The 17,347-nt window shown below is 43.1% G+C and overlaps 1 protein-coding gene across 8 annotated transcripts in view; it reads right to left on the bottom strand.

Annotated features, from left to right (window-relative positions):
* KMT2C (lysine methyltransferase 2C) overlaps positions 1–17,347 on the bottom strand; it is a 302,840-nt gene that overhangs the window by 214,585 nt on the left and 70,908 nt on the right. For all 8 annotated transcript variants that reach the window (XM_053260171.1, XM_053260176.1, XM_053260175.1 and 5 more), the window contains 2 exons: positions 8,473–8,561; positions 7,568–7,706 (listed from right to left, as the gene is read on the bottom strand). In XM_053260171.1, coding sequence (XP_053116146.1) covers positions 7,568–7,706; positions 8,473–8,561 — 228 coding nt within the window. The remainder of the gene's footprint in view (positions 1–7,567; positions 7,707–8,472; positions 8,562–17,347) is intronic.

Raw genomic sequence — 17,347 nt, 5'->3', positions numbered from 1 at the left:
GAAGATAGAAAGCCAGCAGGAGAGGGGGCACTTCCCAGTGTCTTGCACAGAGTGCTGCACGTATGACTATTTGCTCCATGGGCAGAAGTCATAGGTGTGTGCTTGGTGCAAGGAGGCCCTGGCTCTCAGGGAACAAATTCGTTCCCTCGAGATCTGGAGAAGCTCAGAGAGACAGAGAGGCATGCAGGTGAGACTTTCAGGGACATGGTAGAGGCATCCCACTCCAGGGCTGATAGCTCCACTGCTCTCAGGGAGAATGAAGGTCTCAGGCAAGGAGGACATCGGTCTGAGGAAGAGAGAGATGCCCCTTTAGAAGGGACCCCTTCAGTGGATGATGAGCCAATATCCTCTCGCACATGGGATACTCCTCTGGGTGGGTGGGGGCCTCCTTGCAGTGGGTGATTCAATCATTAGAGGTATAGAGAGATGGGTTTGTGACCTGCATGTTGACCGCACGGTGACTTGCCTGCCTGGTGCGAAGGTAGCGGACATCACACAGCATCTAGATATTTATTATTGTTGTTGTTGTTGTTGTTGTTGTTGTTGTTGTTATTAACATTTATATCCCGCTCTTCCTCCATGGAGTCCAGAGCGGTGTACTACATACTTAGGTTTCTCTTTCACAACAGCCCTGTGAAGTAGGCTAGGCTGAGAGAGAAGTGACTGGCCCAGAGCCACCCAGCTAGTATCATGGCTGAATGGGGATTTGACCCGGGTCTCCCCGGTCCTAGTCCAGCACTCTGACCACTACACCACGCTGGCTCTCCTACACCACGCTGGCTCTCAAGAGCTCTATATAGGCTCTTAGGCAGTGCTAGGGAGAAGACAGGTGTCGTGGTGCACATCGGCACCACCGATGTGGGGAAATGTAGTTGGGAGGTCATGGAAGCCAAATTTAGGCTGATCAGTAGTGTTTTGAAGCCCAGGACCCCCAAGGTAGCATTCTCAGAAATGCTACCTGTTCTTCATGCAGGAACAATGAGATAGGCAGAGCTGAGTGGTTTCAATGTGTGGATGAGACATTGGTGCTGGGAGAAGGGGGTTTGTTAGGCAGTGGAATAAATTTTGGGGCAAGCAAGGCCTGTACAAAAGGGATGGGCTGCACTTGAACCAAGATGGAACCAGACTGCTGGCACCTAAAATCAAAAAGGTTGCAGAGTAGCTTTTAAAACGACACTTGGGGAATAGCCGACAGGTCCTGGACAGTATCTGGTTCAGCAAATGCCATCCCTTAAAGTGCAAGGGTGCAGAGGATTCAGATAAAACAGAAGGGGACAGAGCAGAACCACATAAAGAGCAGACAGAAGGCTGTACCAGCTGGTCAAAGAGTCAAAAGAAAGATAGCAGACTCCAGGTAAGAGATTCAGTGTATAGGTGCTTGCATGCCAAAGCCAGTAGCCTCCGAGCCAAGATGGGTGAGCTGGTGTGCTTGGTTGCTAACACAGAAATAGATATAGTGGGCATAACAGAAACATGGTGGAACAGTGAGAACCAGTGGGACACTGCTATCCCTGGATATAAACTCTATAGGAAGGACAGGGAGGGGTGCCTTGGAGGTGGAGTAGCACTGTATGTTAAAGAAGAGATAGAATCTAACAAGCTAGAAAACCTATGTGGACCGGAGTCCTCCACAGAAACCCTGTGGGTGACAATACAAGGCCTGGAAGGAAATGTGCTACTGGGGACATGCTATAGCCCTCCAGATCAAAATGCTGACAGTGACTGGCAGTTGCAGCAGGAAATCAGGGAGGTTTTAAGGAGAGGCAGGACTGTAAAAATGGGTGACTTCAATTACCCACACACAGACTGGGTAAATTCACAGTCAGGTAATGACAGAGAGGTCAAATTTCTAGATACGTTGAATGACTTTGCCCTAGAACAGTTGGTCTTGGAACCAGACAAGAGAGAAGGTGACCTTGGACTTAATCCTGAGTCCATGGTGTGTGATGTCAGAGTCATCAAGCTATTAGGGAACAGTGACCATAGTGTGATCAAATTCAGCATACATGTGGGGAGAGAATTACCAAAGAAGTCTAACACAGACACTTTGAACTTTAGAAGAGGAAACTTCTCTAAAATGAAGAGTCTGGTGAAAATAAAACTGAAAGGGGAAACCAAGAGAGTCACTTCACTCCAGAATGCATGGGGTTTATTTAAAACCCCAATTATAGAAACCCAGTTAGAATGTATATGAAAAAGGAGGAAAGGTACCACCAAGTCCAGAAGGATGTCAGCATGGCTAACAGGTACCATCAAGGAAGCCATAAAAGACTTCCTTTCAAAATTGGAAGGCCTGTCCAAATGAGGAGAACGAACACAAACTCTGGGAAAAGAAATGCAAGGTGACAATAAGGGAGGCGAAAAGAGAGTTTGAGGAACATTTAGCTAAAAGTATAAAGGGGAATAACAAAAACTTCTTTAAATACATCAGAAGCAGGAAACCTGCCAGGGAGGCGGTTGGACCCTTAGACAATGAGGTAGTGAAAGGGATTATTAAGGAGGATATGGAGGCTGCAGAGAAGCTAAATTAATTAACTAAATTAAATAATTAATTAGTGTCTGTCTTCACGGCAGAGGATACTGAACCAGGCTTTTCGGGGGTGGAGGCTAAAGAACTGAGTCAGAAGTGACAAGATGATGTTCAAAACTGTCTGGAAAAACTAAAAACTAACAAATCGCCAGGGCCAGATGGCATCCATCCAAAAGTCCTGAAAGAACTCAAATGTGAAATTGCCGACCTCCTTGCTAAAATATATAACTTATCCCTGCAATCGGGCTCAGTACCGGAGGACTGGAAAGGGTTCTTCTTTTTTCGTGGAGAGGTACCAACACATTTGTCCACATGTGTGTGTGGATTGCTAACTGGTTGAAGGACAGGAAACAGAGGGTAGGGATAAATGGAGAGTTTTCACAATGGAGGGAAGAAGTGGGGTCCCCCAGGGATCTGTGCTTTTTAATTTATTCATAAATGGTCTAGAAGTAGGGCAAAGCAGCGAGGTGGCCAAATTTGCAGATGATACTAAACTCTTTCGGGTAGTGAAATCCAAAACAGATTGTGAGGAGCTCCAAAAGGTTCTCTTCAAACTAGGGGAGTGGGCGACAAAATGGCAAATGTGGTTCAATGTTGGCAAGTGTAAAGTGATGCACATTGGGGCAAAAAAACCCAAATTCAAGTATACATTGATAGGATCTGAGCTGTCGGTGACTGACCAGCAGAGGGATCTTGGGGTCGTGGTGGACAGCTCATTGAAAGTATCAGCTCAATGTGCAGCAGCTGTGAAAAAGGCCAATTCCATTCTAGAGATCATTAGGAAGGGGACTGAAAATAAAACGGCTAATATTATAATACCCTTATACAAAACCTGGAGTACTGTGTGCAATTCCGGTCACCATATCTAAAAAAGGACATTGTAGAACTGGAAAAGGTGCAGAAGAGGGCAACCAAGTTGTTGTTGATGATGATGATTATCAAGGAGCCCAGAGTGGTGTACCACATACTTCTCTTTCACAACAACCCTGTGAAGTAGGTTAGGCTGAGAGAGAAGTGACTGGCCCAAAGTCACCCAGCTAGTTTCATGGCTGAATGGGGATTTGAACTCGGGTCTCCCCGGTCCTAGTGCAGCACTAACCACTATACCATGCTGGCTCAGGGGCCTAGAGCATCTTTCTTATGAGGTAAGGCTACAACACCTGGGGCTATTTAGTTTAGAAAAAAAATGACTGTGGGGAGACATGATAGAAGTCTATAAAATCATGGACTGAGTGGAGAAAGTGGATAGAGAGACGTTCTTCTCCCTCTCACATAATACGAGAACCAGGGGACATTCCATGGAATTGATTGTCAGGAAATTTAGGACCAACAAACGTAAGGTTTCCCCCCCACACACACACACAACACATAATCAACTTGTGGAATTCTCTACCACAAGATGTGGTGATAGCCAACAACCTGGATGGCTTTAAGAGGGGTTTGGATGACTTCATGGAGGAGAGGTCTATCAATGGCTACTAGTCAGAGGGCTGTGGGCCAGCCTCAAAGGCAGGGTGCCTCTGAGTACCAGTTGCAGGGAAGTAATAGCAGGAGAGAGGGCATGCCCTCAACTCCTGCCTGCAGGCTCCAGCTGCATCTGGTGACCACTGTGAGAAACAGGATGCTAGACTAGATGGTCCTTGGGTCTGATCCAGCAGGGCTGTTCTTATGTCCTCTAAACTCATTCCAGTTCATCAGTGTTGTCAAAATGTGGTGCCCAGAATCAGGCAACATTCCAAGTGAGGTCCGACTAGCACAGAATAGAGTAACTTTTACTTCTTGTGATCTGGACGCTATACAGTAAGGGTTATGGATGTGCATGGAACCAACTGGCCCGGTTCGGCTCGAATCTGGACCAGATTCAAGCCGATCGGGGCAGCTCAGGCTCAGTCAAGCTCAGCCCGGTCCACTTCCGTTGTCAAGCTGGCTTGACGGCTGTACTTGTAAAGGGAATCTGGAAAGGATACCCCTTTACAAGTAAAGGGCTATGGGGTGGGGGTAGTTCTCTCTTTTTACCTTTAAAAATCGTCGCTGCGTGGTAGGATGGCAGCAGCAGCCACAGTGGCAGGGATGGCGTTGTCGTCAAGGGCTCCTTTCACCCTCCTGTCTGCCTCCCAAATGACAGCTTCACCCAGCTGCAAGCAGTTTCGGGTCTCTCTGCATGCACAGAGGCCTGAAATGGGCGGCAACAGGCCCAGGCTATCATTTGGGAGGCAGGTGGGAGGGTGGAAGGAGCCCTCATCACCACCTCCACCATCATTCCCACTACTGTGGCCGCCGCCATCCAACTGCGCAGTGAGATTTTTAAAAGTAAAAAGAAATATTTAGAACTTTCCCCTCCCCGCCACCACAGCCCTTTACTTGTAAAGGGGTATCCTTGCCAGATTCCCATTTACAAGTATACCGCTGAGCCGGCTTGCAAGGCGGGGGGATGGCTCGACTCACCATCAGACCAGGCCTCCCTTCCCCCAGTTTGGTTCAAGGGTGAGCCTTCGAGCCGAGTCAGCTCAAGTGTGAACCAATTTGATTTTGAACAAGTTTGCACATCCCGAGTAGGGATGCGCAGAGCATTCTGCACAGAACGTTCTGTCAGAACAACCAGTTGAGCTGGTTGTTTCAATGGAACGCCGCCCCTGTTCCATATCAGAATATTCTGACTTATTCTTAGCACCATTTTGGATTCCGAATTGGCGCTCGGAACAGGTTGTTCCATTCCAAGCTCAAAACAAGCCACCTTTTAAATGGTGTTCTGTTTCAAGCTCAGAACACTCGGAACAGTCCATTTCAAGATGGAATGTTCCAACTGTGGAACGTTCTGCACATCCCTACTATGCAGCTGGTAATGCAGCCCAAGACTGTATTACTGTGATACATCATACTGCTGTTTCATGTTCAACTTGTGATCTAATAAAACACCTAGATCCTTTTCACATGTACTGCTGCCAAGGCAGGTCTCCCCCACCCTATACTCATGCAACTGATTTTTCTTACTAAACTGCAAGACTTTACATTTATTTCTGTTGAACTTTATCTTGATTTGGCCCAGTGTTCAAGCCTATCAATATTACTTTGAATTTTGGTTCTGTCTTTTAAAGTGTTAGCTACATCCCCACCAGCTCCAAGCCATTGCAGATTTGACAAGCATCCTCCCTACTCAATCAACCAAATCAAATTTTGAACAGCATTGGGCAACTAAGACAGGACTTAGTTGTACTTCATTCGATAGCTCCCCTCAAGGCTGAGCATTCACTTGGTACAGTTCTTCAACTAGCTATAAATCCACTTAATATTTTACCATCTTCTCAACAAGGATATAATGGGAAACACTGTCAAAAAGCTTTACTGAAATCAAGATACACTATTTTCCACAGCATTCCCAAAATGTATGTTTTAATATAGGCAGTGTTGAAAACCCAGACAAGAAACAAAGCCTGCCTGACTGCATAACTCAAATATACAGTTATACAATCTGACTCTCAGGGGCATAGTGAGGGGAGAGTGGGCCTGTGTTTGCTACTTAGGCACCCTCCGCTCTTCTCAGGGCACCTCCCACCTGTTCCACCATCCTCTTTCCATTGGCCAGGCTCCTGGCCTAAGGAAGGAGAATGGGCAGAGCCCGGCCGGCTACTGAAGGAGATGGTAGGAGGCGGCGACAGGCTGCATCTGTGCCCTCCTTCCATTGGCCGATGGAAGGAGGCGGCGCAGAGCCAAGCCAGTCACACTGATGGGCCACATGCGCATCCTCCTTCCATCATCCAGGAGCGTGGCAAATACAAGGAGGTGGCGCAGAGCCGAGCCAGCCACTGAAGGAGGCGGTGATGGGCCACCTCTGCACCCTTCATTAGCCCGGAGCTTGGCTGATGGAAGGAGGTGGCACAGAACCATGCCAGTTGCCAGGGAGGCAGCGGTGGGAGCCCCAGCCAGGGGAGCTCAGCAGCTCCTCCAGTCACTCCACAGCTCCCCAACACAAGGCACGATGGGTTATTTGAACCCATCTGCTGGATTACAGCTCTGCCCCTGCTAACTCTTAATTCTCATGCAACACCAAGAGGAGGCAAATCCCTCCTGAAATACTGCCATTTTTCTGTGTGCCTGTGCATGCACCCACACCACATATATATGCTCTTGCTAGCAGTGAACCACGGAAGACTGGAGTTTTCAACATCACTGAGTTTTATTTATAATATCAGCAAATATAAAGATCCTACCAAAATGCACGTCAGAGCTTTTAAGAAGGATGTGAACTGGCACAGATTCAAAACCTAATGAAGGTCCAAATAAAGTTATTGTATTTAAAGATAATACACAGACCAGGTATTCTTCTAAAGCATAGATGGCTATACACAGGTTAATAATTGTGACAGGTTTCCCAGTGATTAAGTGTGCTGCTCAAATTCCATTCACACATATGATGTATTTGAAGTTTTCAGTGCAACACGCTCCATCAAAGACCTACTTTCAACCAAAGTGTAGCATATGCAGATTTTTAACACATCAAAATAATGCTCAGCACTTATTTACCCTTGTGCAATGAAGCAGGCTTAGGCCTGCAACACAGAGAGCCTAGGAAATGAGGACTATTGAACAAAGGAAATGTGAAATTTACTACAGAGTAAATCCCATCTGTAGTGGAACTACTCTGGAGAAAGTGATTTGAGAAACAGAGCTCTAGAAGCAATAAACTAGAAAACTTTATATAAAAACATTTTGAACAGGCAGGATTTATATTTCAGTTAAAATCCTCATACAAATATCCAAACATATTTAAATCTGCTGAATTAATATTCTGTAATATTGATGTCTTCTTGTGATTGTTTGTTAACAGAGGGGAATGTTTAAGAGACAAGCTTACCCATCCATGCTCTTTTTTTCACGCTAAGCCATCAGCCTCAAATAGAGCAGCTGCCAACACAGGCTAATGCTTCAAAGCAGAAGCATGATGATGCAAGTCTGCTCCCAGCATTCTCTGCACCATTTGTTTAGGTCCCAGCCCTTCCCCCATCATTGACTCAGCATCTGCTTGTCTCACTTTCTAACCTGGTTTTTGCTTCAACACCAACAGAGGCAGTGGAGCTTGCAGATTCCTCAGACACTGAGCGCTGAAGAACTGGTGTTAGCTTCTTGTCATCATCCACTTCAGTTTGGGCATCCGCCTCTGCAGATTGTTCTTTGACTTCTATTTAACAAGGAGAGCAAGTTGATTAAAAGTCCTACTTCAAACTGTTAAGTTAATCTTTCTTGCCATTAGCCTATTTTACACCAATGGGGAGGGGGTTACTTTCCAAAACATTACTGTTACAACATCCATACTGAGGTATAACTATAAATGTGCTCTGCCCTTAGTATTTATTAACGACTTAGTTCAAAAATTATGCCTACACCTAGAGTTTACACTTTTAACTGTTCTCTGTGAATGGTAGCTTTTTAAGATGTATCGCCATGTAGCTCAACAGAAAAGATCATCAAACTAGATATTCATCAGTTCAAATAACTTCATGCAGTATTATAACTTTATGCAGCATTAAAGGTATATCACTGATATGCTTTAATCTTCCTTGGAAAACAGCAGCCAGATCAGGGTCCCCCACAAATGAGAACTTTTTTACTCCTTTGCAAAGGGGGTATCTGGATCAGGACCATGGTGGGGAAAGTAGGGTTAATGCTTCCCTTCCTTACCATGGTCTTGATCCAGTTGCTGTTTATCAAGAAAAGTTAAAGCACATCAGGCCCAGTGGCACATTAAGATGTCATATGTAGCTTGGCCCAAAAATAGGTATGCGGATCTAACAGAGTAACTTTAAACCAAGGGGCTTATCCAGGGCCCTAATAACAATATGGATAACATTATCATCTGTATAAATACCTGTACCCATAAGTAGTATACAGATATAAACAGCAGTCAAGAAAGAGGAAACATTGTTTGTAATTGTATATGCCTTTACCAGTTTCCACAGTGTTTTCTGTTTCTGCAGACTCCAACCCATCCATGCTGTCTTCATCCTCCACTGCAGGTTTTCCTCTACTCCGAGGTCTATGAAACATTAAAAAAGGGACTGTTCATAATAAGAAAAGGTTTTAGTACAAAACTACCAAGAAATTCACTCTATTTACCTGTGTTAAATAACACTAAGTTAGCTAGAATATAGAAGCATTAAAATCCAGCTACTCTACATTCTTTTTTAGTGCTGCTTGTTTGAATATGCTATAAGAAGACTGAAATGTACCACTTTAAGCTGTCTGTTCTTATTTGTCCTCTTTTTTAGTATTACAAATAAATATTTTAGATTTAAAAAAAATGCATGGCCAGGATCCAAATAGTTACTTTAGGTGTACTGAGAGAATATGGCTTGTGAAGTGGAATCACCTGTTTTTCTTTTTCTTTGAATAGCAATCCTCCCCAGCATATTCCAGACTGCTTTTTGACTGTATCTCCCATTTCAAAAGCCATTTGCCATTTGTGTGCTGGTAGGAAACTGGGTGTTCAAAAAACACAAGCCTAAAGCCCCCTTAGGAGTATGAAACTTGTTGCATGGTTCTTTGGATCCTAGCTGTAATATGAAAGCTTAAAAGGCAGATCAAAATCTACAAAAGTGATTATTAAACTGCATGAAAAATACAATTTTTAAAAAGTATACAACAAACACAGGTTGACAGAAGTAATAAGAGTCCGTAATTTTGAGGAAACACTACCCACCTATCTGATCATAATAGAACACTGTATTTCACAGAAGCATTAAATAATTCATTCTTATTTTTCAGACAATAGATTTATGCTACAGTCTTTACCACAATTACTTGAAAATGATTTAAAATAGCAGAACACCACAAATCTGGGTCAAGGATACAATCGCCTTCGAAAATGGAACTACATATGTCACCAGCACAAATTCAACAGAAGAATCAAGTGAGATCCTAAATGTCGCAGCACACAATAGCAGGGGCACCATTAGGCATGGACCTGGGGGCCCAGATCTGTGTGCCCTCTCTCCTAGAGGGCCACATGATGTTTCTCAGGGGAAAAGAGGGCCCCTTTTATATTTCTAGAATGGCTTTGCCTAGAGTTCTGAAATTTGGCACATATCTTCTAGAGTATTTTGGATGTTGGTGTCCCTGTTGTACAGATTTTCAGTATACTCCTTCCATCTCTGTTTGAACTTCTTTCAATCAGTTACTATCTGTCCTTTGGCATCACTTAACATACCAATAAGAGATTGGAACCTCCTGAGTTCAGAGGTCTTTTGGAAAACTTTCCTTATGTTTTCCGTGTCTATTTCCATCCTCAAGGTCTTTACAGATGTCATTATAGTACTGCTCCTTGTCTCCTCTAACAGCCTTATGAAATTCCCTAGTAAGTTCCTTCCTGAGTTATCTTTCTTGACTTTGGCTTCTCTCCTCTTCTTAGCAACTTCCACCATCTGTTCTGACACCCATTTTGCTTTCTTCTGTTTCTTGGTCTTTGGCAGTCTCTTTTCACACTCGTCCTTGACAACTTCTTTGAATGAGAAGAAAGGTAGCCCACCACTATCTCTTGTGCCCCGACAACACTATCCCTATCTCCCATGCTCTGGCAGCAGCCTCAGTGGCTGAAGTGTACTCTGTGGGAGGCAACTTGGAGCTTGTCTATGGCTGCCACGGCAGTGGCTGCCTGGGCTCTCTCCTGTCTTCCCTTTCCATCAGCACTTTGTTGGAGGGTAGGAGACACAGAGGGAGAGAGCTACGCTCAGATTCTCTTATTCACCAGCTTAGCAACATATCAGAGAACCAGCTCTCTCTCTCATTGTATGCATCCCTCCATTCCTCTGTAGCATGATGCTGAAGAGGGTAGGGAAGACACACATTCAGAAAGCGCTGTCCCAGCTTCTCTTTGCTGTTGAGTTGCTAAGCTGGCAAATGGAAAAAGCTGGGACCCGCTTTTTTTCTTTGTGGGTGGCTGTGTCTGCATCTCCTTTGCTCTCCAGCACAGTGGTCTTTCAAAATACTAGCTATCCAAAATGCCAAATATTCAAATATTCATTCATTCATTCATTCATTCAATTTTTATACCACCTCACCAAGATAGCTCTAGGCAGTTCACAAAAATAATGTCAAATAATGCCAAAATATTTCACTTCTGGCTACCAATGCCATATTTCAAACAGATGTTGTATGCATATGGAAGTTTGCAAATCTAGTGGGAGACATACTCTCTTATAGACGCAGTGGCCTGGAGAGGACACTTTCCAATATGGCACCACAATGTTATTGTGAAAGTTCTTCAGCAGGTTGTAGAGCCTAAATGCTGTGACTGTGTCTCTCTTTAACCTCCCCAAGTGGCCATCAATAATGCCCAATTGGTTTTTTCTTTCAAAATTGACTTATTGCATAGGATTTATAATGCCATTTATAAGACAAAAAGACCCAAAGCCATATTGCCTAAAGGACACACTGCAAGCAATACATTCCTTTCTTTAAACTCCAATCCAACCACTCACAAGTGCAACTGCCACCAAATTATAACAAATTCAGTAAGCTTAAAACTTTGTTTCAGATGAGAAAAGATGCTTTCAGTATTCACCCATGTTCTAAAAAGCATGGAAATTGCAAGTTAAGGTGCCTGATATTAACTCACATGCCATATAAGTTATTGCCCGATATTAACTTAAGTTAGTGCCCGATATTAACTCACATGCCATATAAGTGCCCGATATTAACTCACATTCCATATAAGAGCCCCTGGTGGCGCAGTGGTAAAACTGCCGCCCTGTAACCAGAAGGTTGCAAGTTCGATCCTGACCAAGGGCTCAAGGTTGACTCAGCCTTCCATCCTTCCGAGGTCGGTAAAATGAGTACCCAGAATGTTGGGGGGCAATATGCTAAATCATTGTAAACCGCTTAGAGAGCTTCCAGCTATAGAGCGGTATATAAATGTAAGTGCTATTGCTATTGCTAAGTTATAAAGTCTTTGCACAGTCTTGTATATTACACCATTTTAGAAATTAGGCTCTATGACCCACACCTTAACTTTTTTTTTTTAATCCCACTCTTCTTGCAGAGTTTAGAGAGGCATGTATATTCCCAGTCCTTCCCCTAGTTTTTCTCCCATAACCTGGCTTTTGTCTCCCTCCACACAGTGCACTGCCTGGCATTTCTCATATAATGTGCTATCTGGGGTCACCTTTTACTACTTACCAGGTGAGTGGCAATAGTGGCAGCAGCAGTTTCCCCCTCCCCCAAGGTAATAATGAAGAGAAGCTGCTGTTGAAGCCCTCAGCATCAACTCCATTGGGAATGAAGAAACCAGAGCTGCTACCGGGGCTTTCAGTGGACTCTCCCCCACCCGCCCCCCACTCCCTATGGCCCACTGGCTCTCTTTGAAGTTCCTGCAGTGATGCAGTGCCTGGGGGGGGGGGGGAAGGCAATTGGCTGATGAGGAGAACCAGACAAGTGAGTCCATATTCTGGCAGCAGCTCCTCCTTCTCCCGACTCCCTACTGGCAATCAGCCAATAGGAGTTATCTCCCTCTTCTATGCAATTTTTATGTTGGCCAGTGTGGCATACCAGGAGGTAAAACAGCTGTGGTGCAGGTCAACTCCAACCACTACTGTCACTGCAAAGTTATCAGCCAGGTTCTGGGTGGGCAGACATGGGTCCTCGGGCTCACCTGTGATGCCAGCCCTGCTCGTAACAAATCTGTGAGATAGGTAAGGCTGAGAGATGGTGACCTGCCCAAGGCTCCCAGAGATCTTTAGGGGTGAAAGAGCATTTGAACCTGGGTCCCCACAGGTTCAAAAAATTAACCAACCCCCACAAAGCAGCCCACTTATAAAACTGAATCAAGTTAATGTAGTATAGTCATATCATACTCATATGCAAGTTTCCACTCCTGCATTTACAGGTTTACAATCACTTTGCATTTTCTATACCAATAACCATGTTAGGTTACTCCTGAACTAAATTCCTGAGATAAACACATTATTATAGATATAGTATTAAAACACTTGGTGGAGAATTATTTCATGCTCAACCTTTCTGAACAATGTTTTTAGAAATAGAGGGTGCCATAGCACTGCAATAACATCAATCATGAATTAAAACCAATTTTGCTACCACTCTGTGAGAAAGGGAGTCAGTGGTGTCCGATAGCTAAAATCTTCCAAAAAAGGAACAGAAAAGAGAGGCTATACATAGCCTCCCAGGGCTGCTCAATTTCGGCCCTCCGATAGATGTTAGCCTACAACTCCCATAATCCTTACTGACCACTGTGGGGCTGGGAAACATGGGAGCTGTAGTCCAAAAACAGCTGGAGGGCCAAAGTTGAGCAGCCCTGTAAGCCATAATAGCTCCAGCTCCTGTGCAAGCAAACAGTGTTAAGAGGACGGAGAGCACAGCCAGGGATTAAAATGTCATTTTAAAATCATATATGATACATGATTACTCCAGCATTCTCACAGAGACCTCCTTCTGTTCTACTTCACAGGTTACATACACTTTTGTATGTACATTGTACAGTGAATATATTAATACACAGAGAACTAAAATAAACACACAAACACACACCTTTTAAAATGTGCCACACTGTTGATTTTTCAACTGTGCCCCCCTCCCAAAGCACATTTTAAGCAATGCATTTAACATTAGCAAAATCACAGGTTTGAACTAATTGAATATAATGACTTCTTTTCAATAAAGAACATACCCCACATCTGGTGTTTTCATGTAATTTTCATCTTCAGCATTTACTACAAAAGACCTTCCAACTACTGCACAGATTTAAAATAGCTCCATTGGGGGGAGAAATACAAAACAGAAGTCAGAAGAATATATTTATGCTTAAGATTTAATTGGGTTTAAGTTATAAAACTATCTGAAATACTACAGTATTCTAAATCTAAAGCAATATAAATTTATAATTGACTTTTCAGTTTTGAAGGTAGAGGAAGGTGTATTAAAAGGTTGCTCTGAAAGGTGGAAACAGAATATGTTCTACCAGAATAAAAGCTATCATCTCACAGCATTGCTCCTTACAATGTTAAGCTTCCTGGAGGATTGCATCACAAAAATCTAGTGGATAAACTTTTATATATTATGCACTATCCTGAATACAATCTAAATCTAGATTATTAAAATTATTTTAAGCAATTGACCCAATTCATCAAGAATTATTCTAGAGGAAGGTAGATATCCTATTATTTTTTAAAAGAAAGCCTTGCGTTTTAGATGAGAATTAATGTCCTTACAGTTTCACTTGTGCTTCTAGAAGCATGGAGATAAAAAAAGTAAGGAGCACACTTTAACTTCTGTACTGTGTAAGCAGAAAAGTCTTTGTACAATCTCACATATTATGCTTATTTCCAAATCAGGCTCCATGCATCCACACGTTACCTTGGTCTTTCAGATTAAACACTGGGCTAGGGGATGTATCCAGGCAAAAATTTTCCAGGTGTAATTTCTGCAATCACTTCTAGGGGTGCACTTGAATTTCTGCCCTACACATCTGTACAAGACATAGTGCTTTCCACTACTACAGGCTACCTACTACAGGAAACGTCAAGACAAAAATTCAACACCTCCCCCATACATTTGCTACACATACACCTAAAGGAACACTGCATTTGATGGATACTTCAGTTTGGAAAAATTATCTAGATGTTATTAGCATCTATAACATTTTAGGCTTATAATGGCAGAATGCTTTGACCTATTCAATGTAATTGTACAGGCACTCCAGTACCCACATAACTGAAGATGTTCAGCAATGCTGTTAGTGAAGTTAAGGCTATATAGACTCTGCACTAAGACATCTTCATCAGAGGAAGAAGGGCCACCGAGATGCCGTAGGCCTTCCTTCCAGAAGAACCAGTCAGGTCCTAGCTATCAGTGAGAGAACAAGCAGCTGCAGAGAAAGGAGAGGTAGAGTTGTTCCTAGAAGGGCTACAATATCCCAATAGCCTTTCCTGCCAGAAAGAACTCTGTTCCAATTGACAGTTGTCCTGGGACTGTGGAGCAGAGGAAAAAGCCAGACTGTCATTAACCAAATAATTAAAGGCCACCATATAGCTGCACCACATTGCCCAAGAAAGTTTACCAGAAATGGAAGGTTCAATCTGGCCTGAAACCAGATATAAGTGCCAGTTTATTCTGGTATTATCTAACTGATTCCCTGCTCTACCTTTTTCCTCCACTTCTCTTGTGCATCTTGTCTTTTTAGTTTACAAAGGGAAGGCCTGTGTCTCACTTTCATTTAAGGTACTAATAGACACTGTACATATAAAAGTTTTGATTAGTGACAGCCACTCCAGGAGACAATTTTTGTCTGAAAAGTAGGGACAAATATTTTAAATAAATAAAACACAAAATCTTTGCTCCAAAAAGTGGAATTCTACAAATTATACTGCATATATTATTGCAAACGGAGCACATTTTGCAATTCATTCTGCTCCTGCTCATCTTACTCTTGGCCGAGAATAACCCTATGTCAGGCCTGCACAGTTTCAGCCCTCGCTGTACTAGAACTCTCATCATCCCCAGCCATTGTGGTCAGTAGTCAGGGATGATGGGAGTGGTAGGAAGACCAAATGTTGTGAAGCCCTGCCCTATGCAGACCCCTTCCTGGCTTCTGAGATTTTATCAGACATTGTCCATATTGTTTCAAACATATCACCACAGCCATAAGGTACCAAGAACATTGCCAAGATCCAGGATGCTGAATTCTGCCATTACAAAGTTCTGAACATGTGCTCTGCCTAAAACCTAGTGTGAAAATGTAAATAATAAACAATAGATAAATTTACTCTTTGAAGATACACAGTATATTATGATATGCTAAGAATTAATGTCATTTTTTACATTGTTATAAAATTAGTATTTACTCTGGAGAGAGGTTTTTACATTATTCAGCAGTTCATTCCAACTTTTGTAAACTTATTTTGCACAAAAACAGAGTTGGAAATGGCTGTCAAGAGACTGTAGTTATCATAAATAAAAAACAATACCGAAATACTTATTTTAAGTACATATATGCCACTGAAATAGCCCTCAGGAACTTGGCAGAAAAACACATTTATCAGGTCATTTGAAGAAATTAATTTACAAATGCATCAACTGCATCACCAACTGCATTAAACATACAGCATAATTATTAGGATATACAAACAGTAACTGAGTTTCAATGCAGAATTTCAGAATGAAAAACTTTCTAACCCAAATGATTTCTTCTCAAACCTTTGAATATGTGTTACAGTAATCACTGACTGACATCCAGCCCAACGTTGCATTCAGTGAAGAATGCTGCAGTAGGCAATGGGGAGAAGCAGTGTTCGCCTATCTTTCCTTCCCTCTGCAGCCATTGCTCCTCCTGAAGATATATCCTCAGTGGATACAGGACCCTCAGGGACATATTTTTGGGAGTCATAGTGGGCTGCACTGGGAAGGGGAGATCAGCAAAAATCACTCCTCCTTCACTTTGCACACATACTACTTTTTGGTGCAAGCAACTTTAGTTTGGATGTCAACCACTATATTCTCTTTTTTCTTCCCCCAACAGAAAGTGCTTCCTGTATAACATTGAGGGTCCTCATTTTGTTTTATAGCCTTCTTAATGTAATGGTTATAAGTTGTGAGCTATTGCAGCTCTGATCTAGTTCTCAGTTCAGCCATGAAATTGTGCAGCTTCAGACATACAACATTATGAGAATAATATCAACCTACTTTACAGGGTTGTTCCAAGTATTATTATTTTTAATTTATCGTATTGATTTACCACCCCATATAAAAATCTCTGGGTGGCTTACAAATTAAAACATGACATTTAAAACCTTAAATCATATAAAACAAGTTAAAATAACCATCAAAACTATAAAACATTATAAACGAAAGGCCTGATAAAATAGGCAAGTTTTCAAAAGTCACTTAAAACAGCCTGATAGTGGGAGGTTCCTATTTCATTTGGGAGTATATTCCAGGGCCCTGGGGCAACCCTAGAGCAGGCCTGGTATTGGGTCACCAAATGAACTGGTGTTAACTGCAACCAGACCGCCCCTGATGATCTTAATATGAGGCAGGTTTCATTAAGAAGGTGGTGCTCTCTCAAATACCCTGGGCCCAAGCCATTCAGGGCTTTATAGGTAATTACCAGCACTCTGTATTTTGCCCAGAAATGATCCACTTGTGGAACTCCACTTGTGATCCACTTGTGGAACTCTCTGCCACAGGATGTGGTGACAGCCAACAACCTGGATGGCTTTAAGAGGGGTTTGGATGACTTCATGGAGGAGAGGTCTATCAATGGCTACTAGTCAGAGGGCTGTGGGCCACCTCCAGCCTCAAGGGTGTGCCTCTGAGTACCAGTTGCAGGGGAGCAATGGCAGGAGAGAGGGCACACCCTCAACTCCTGCCTGTGGCTTCCAGCAGCATCTGGTGGGCCACTGTGCGAAACAGGATGCTGGACTAGATGGGCCTTGAGCCTGATCCAGCAGGGCTGTTCTTATGTTCTTATGTATTGGCAGCCAGTGTAGTTCTTTTGAAATGGAGTAATGTGGTCTTTTCAGGTAGCCCAAGAGACCAGCCTGCCTGCCTCATTCTGCACCAGTTGCAGTTTCTGGACTACATACAAAGGTAGCCCAACATAGAACACATTGCAGTACTCAAGTCTGAAAGTTACCAGCATATGCACCACTGTTTTGAGGTTGTTTGTCTTGAAAAATGTACATAGCTGGTGTATCAGCTGAACCTGATAAAAAGCACTCCTGGCCACTTCCTCAACCTGAGATATCAGGGAGAGGTTTGGGTCCAGTACTCCCAGACTACATACCTGTTCTTTCAGGGGGAGTGTAACCTCAT

The sequence above is a fragment of the Hemicordylus capensis genome, chromosome 6, assembly GCF_027244095.1.
Source record: "Hemicordylus capensis ecotype Gifberg chromosome 6, rHemCap1.1.pri, whole genome shotgun sequence".
NCBI classification, from domain to species: domain Eukaryota; kingdom Metazoa; phylum Chordata; class Lepidosauria; order Squamata; family Cordylidae; genus Hemicordylus; species Hemicordylus capensis.
This window is presented reverse-complemented; position numbering and strand designations above follow the sequence as displayed.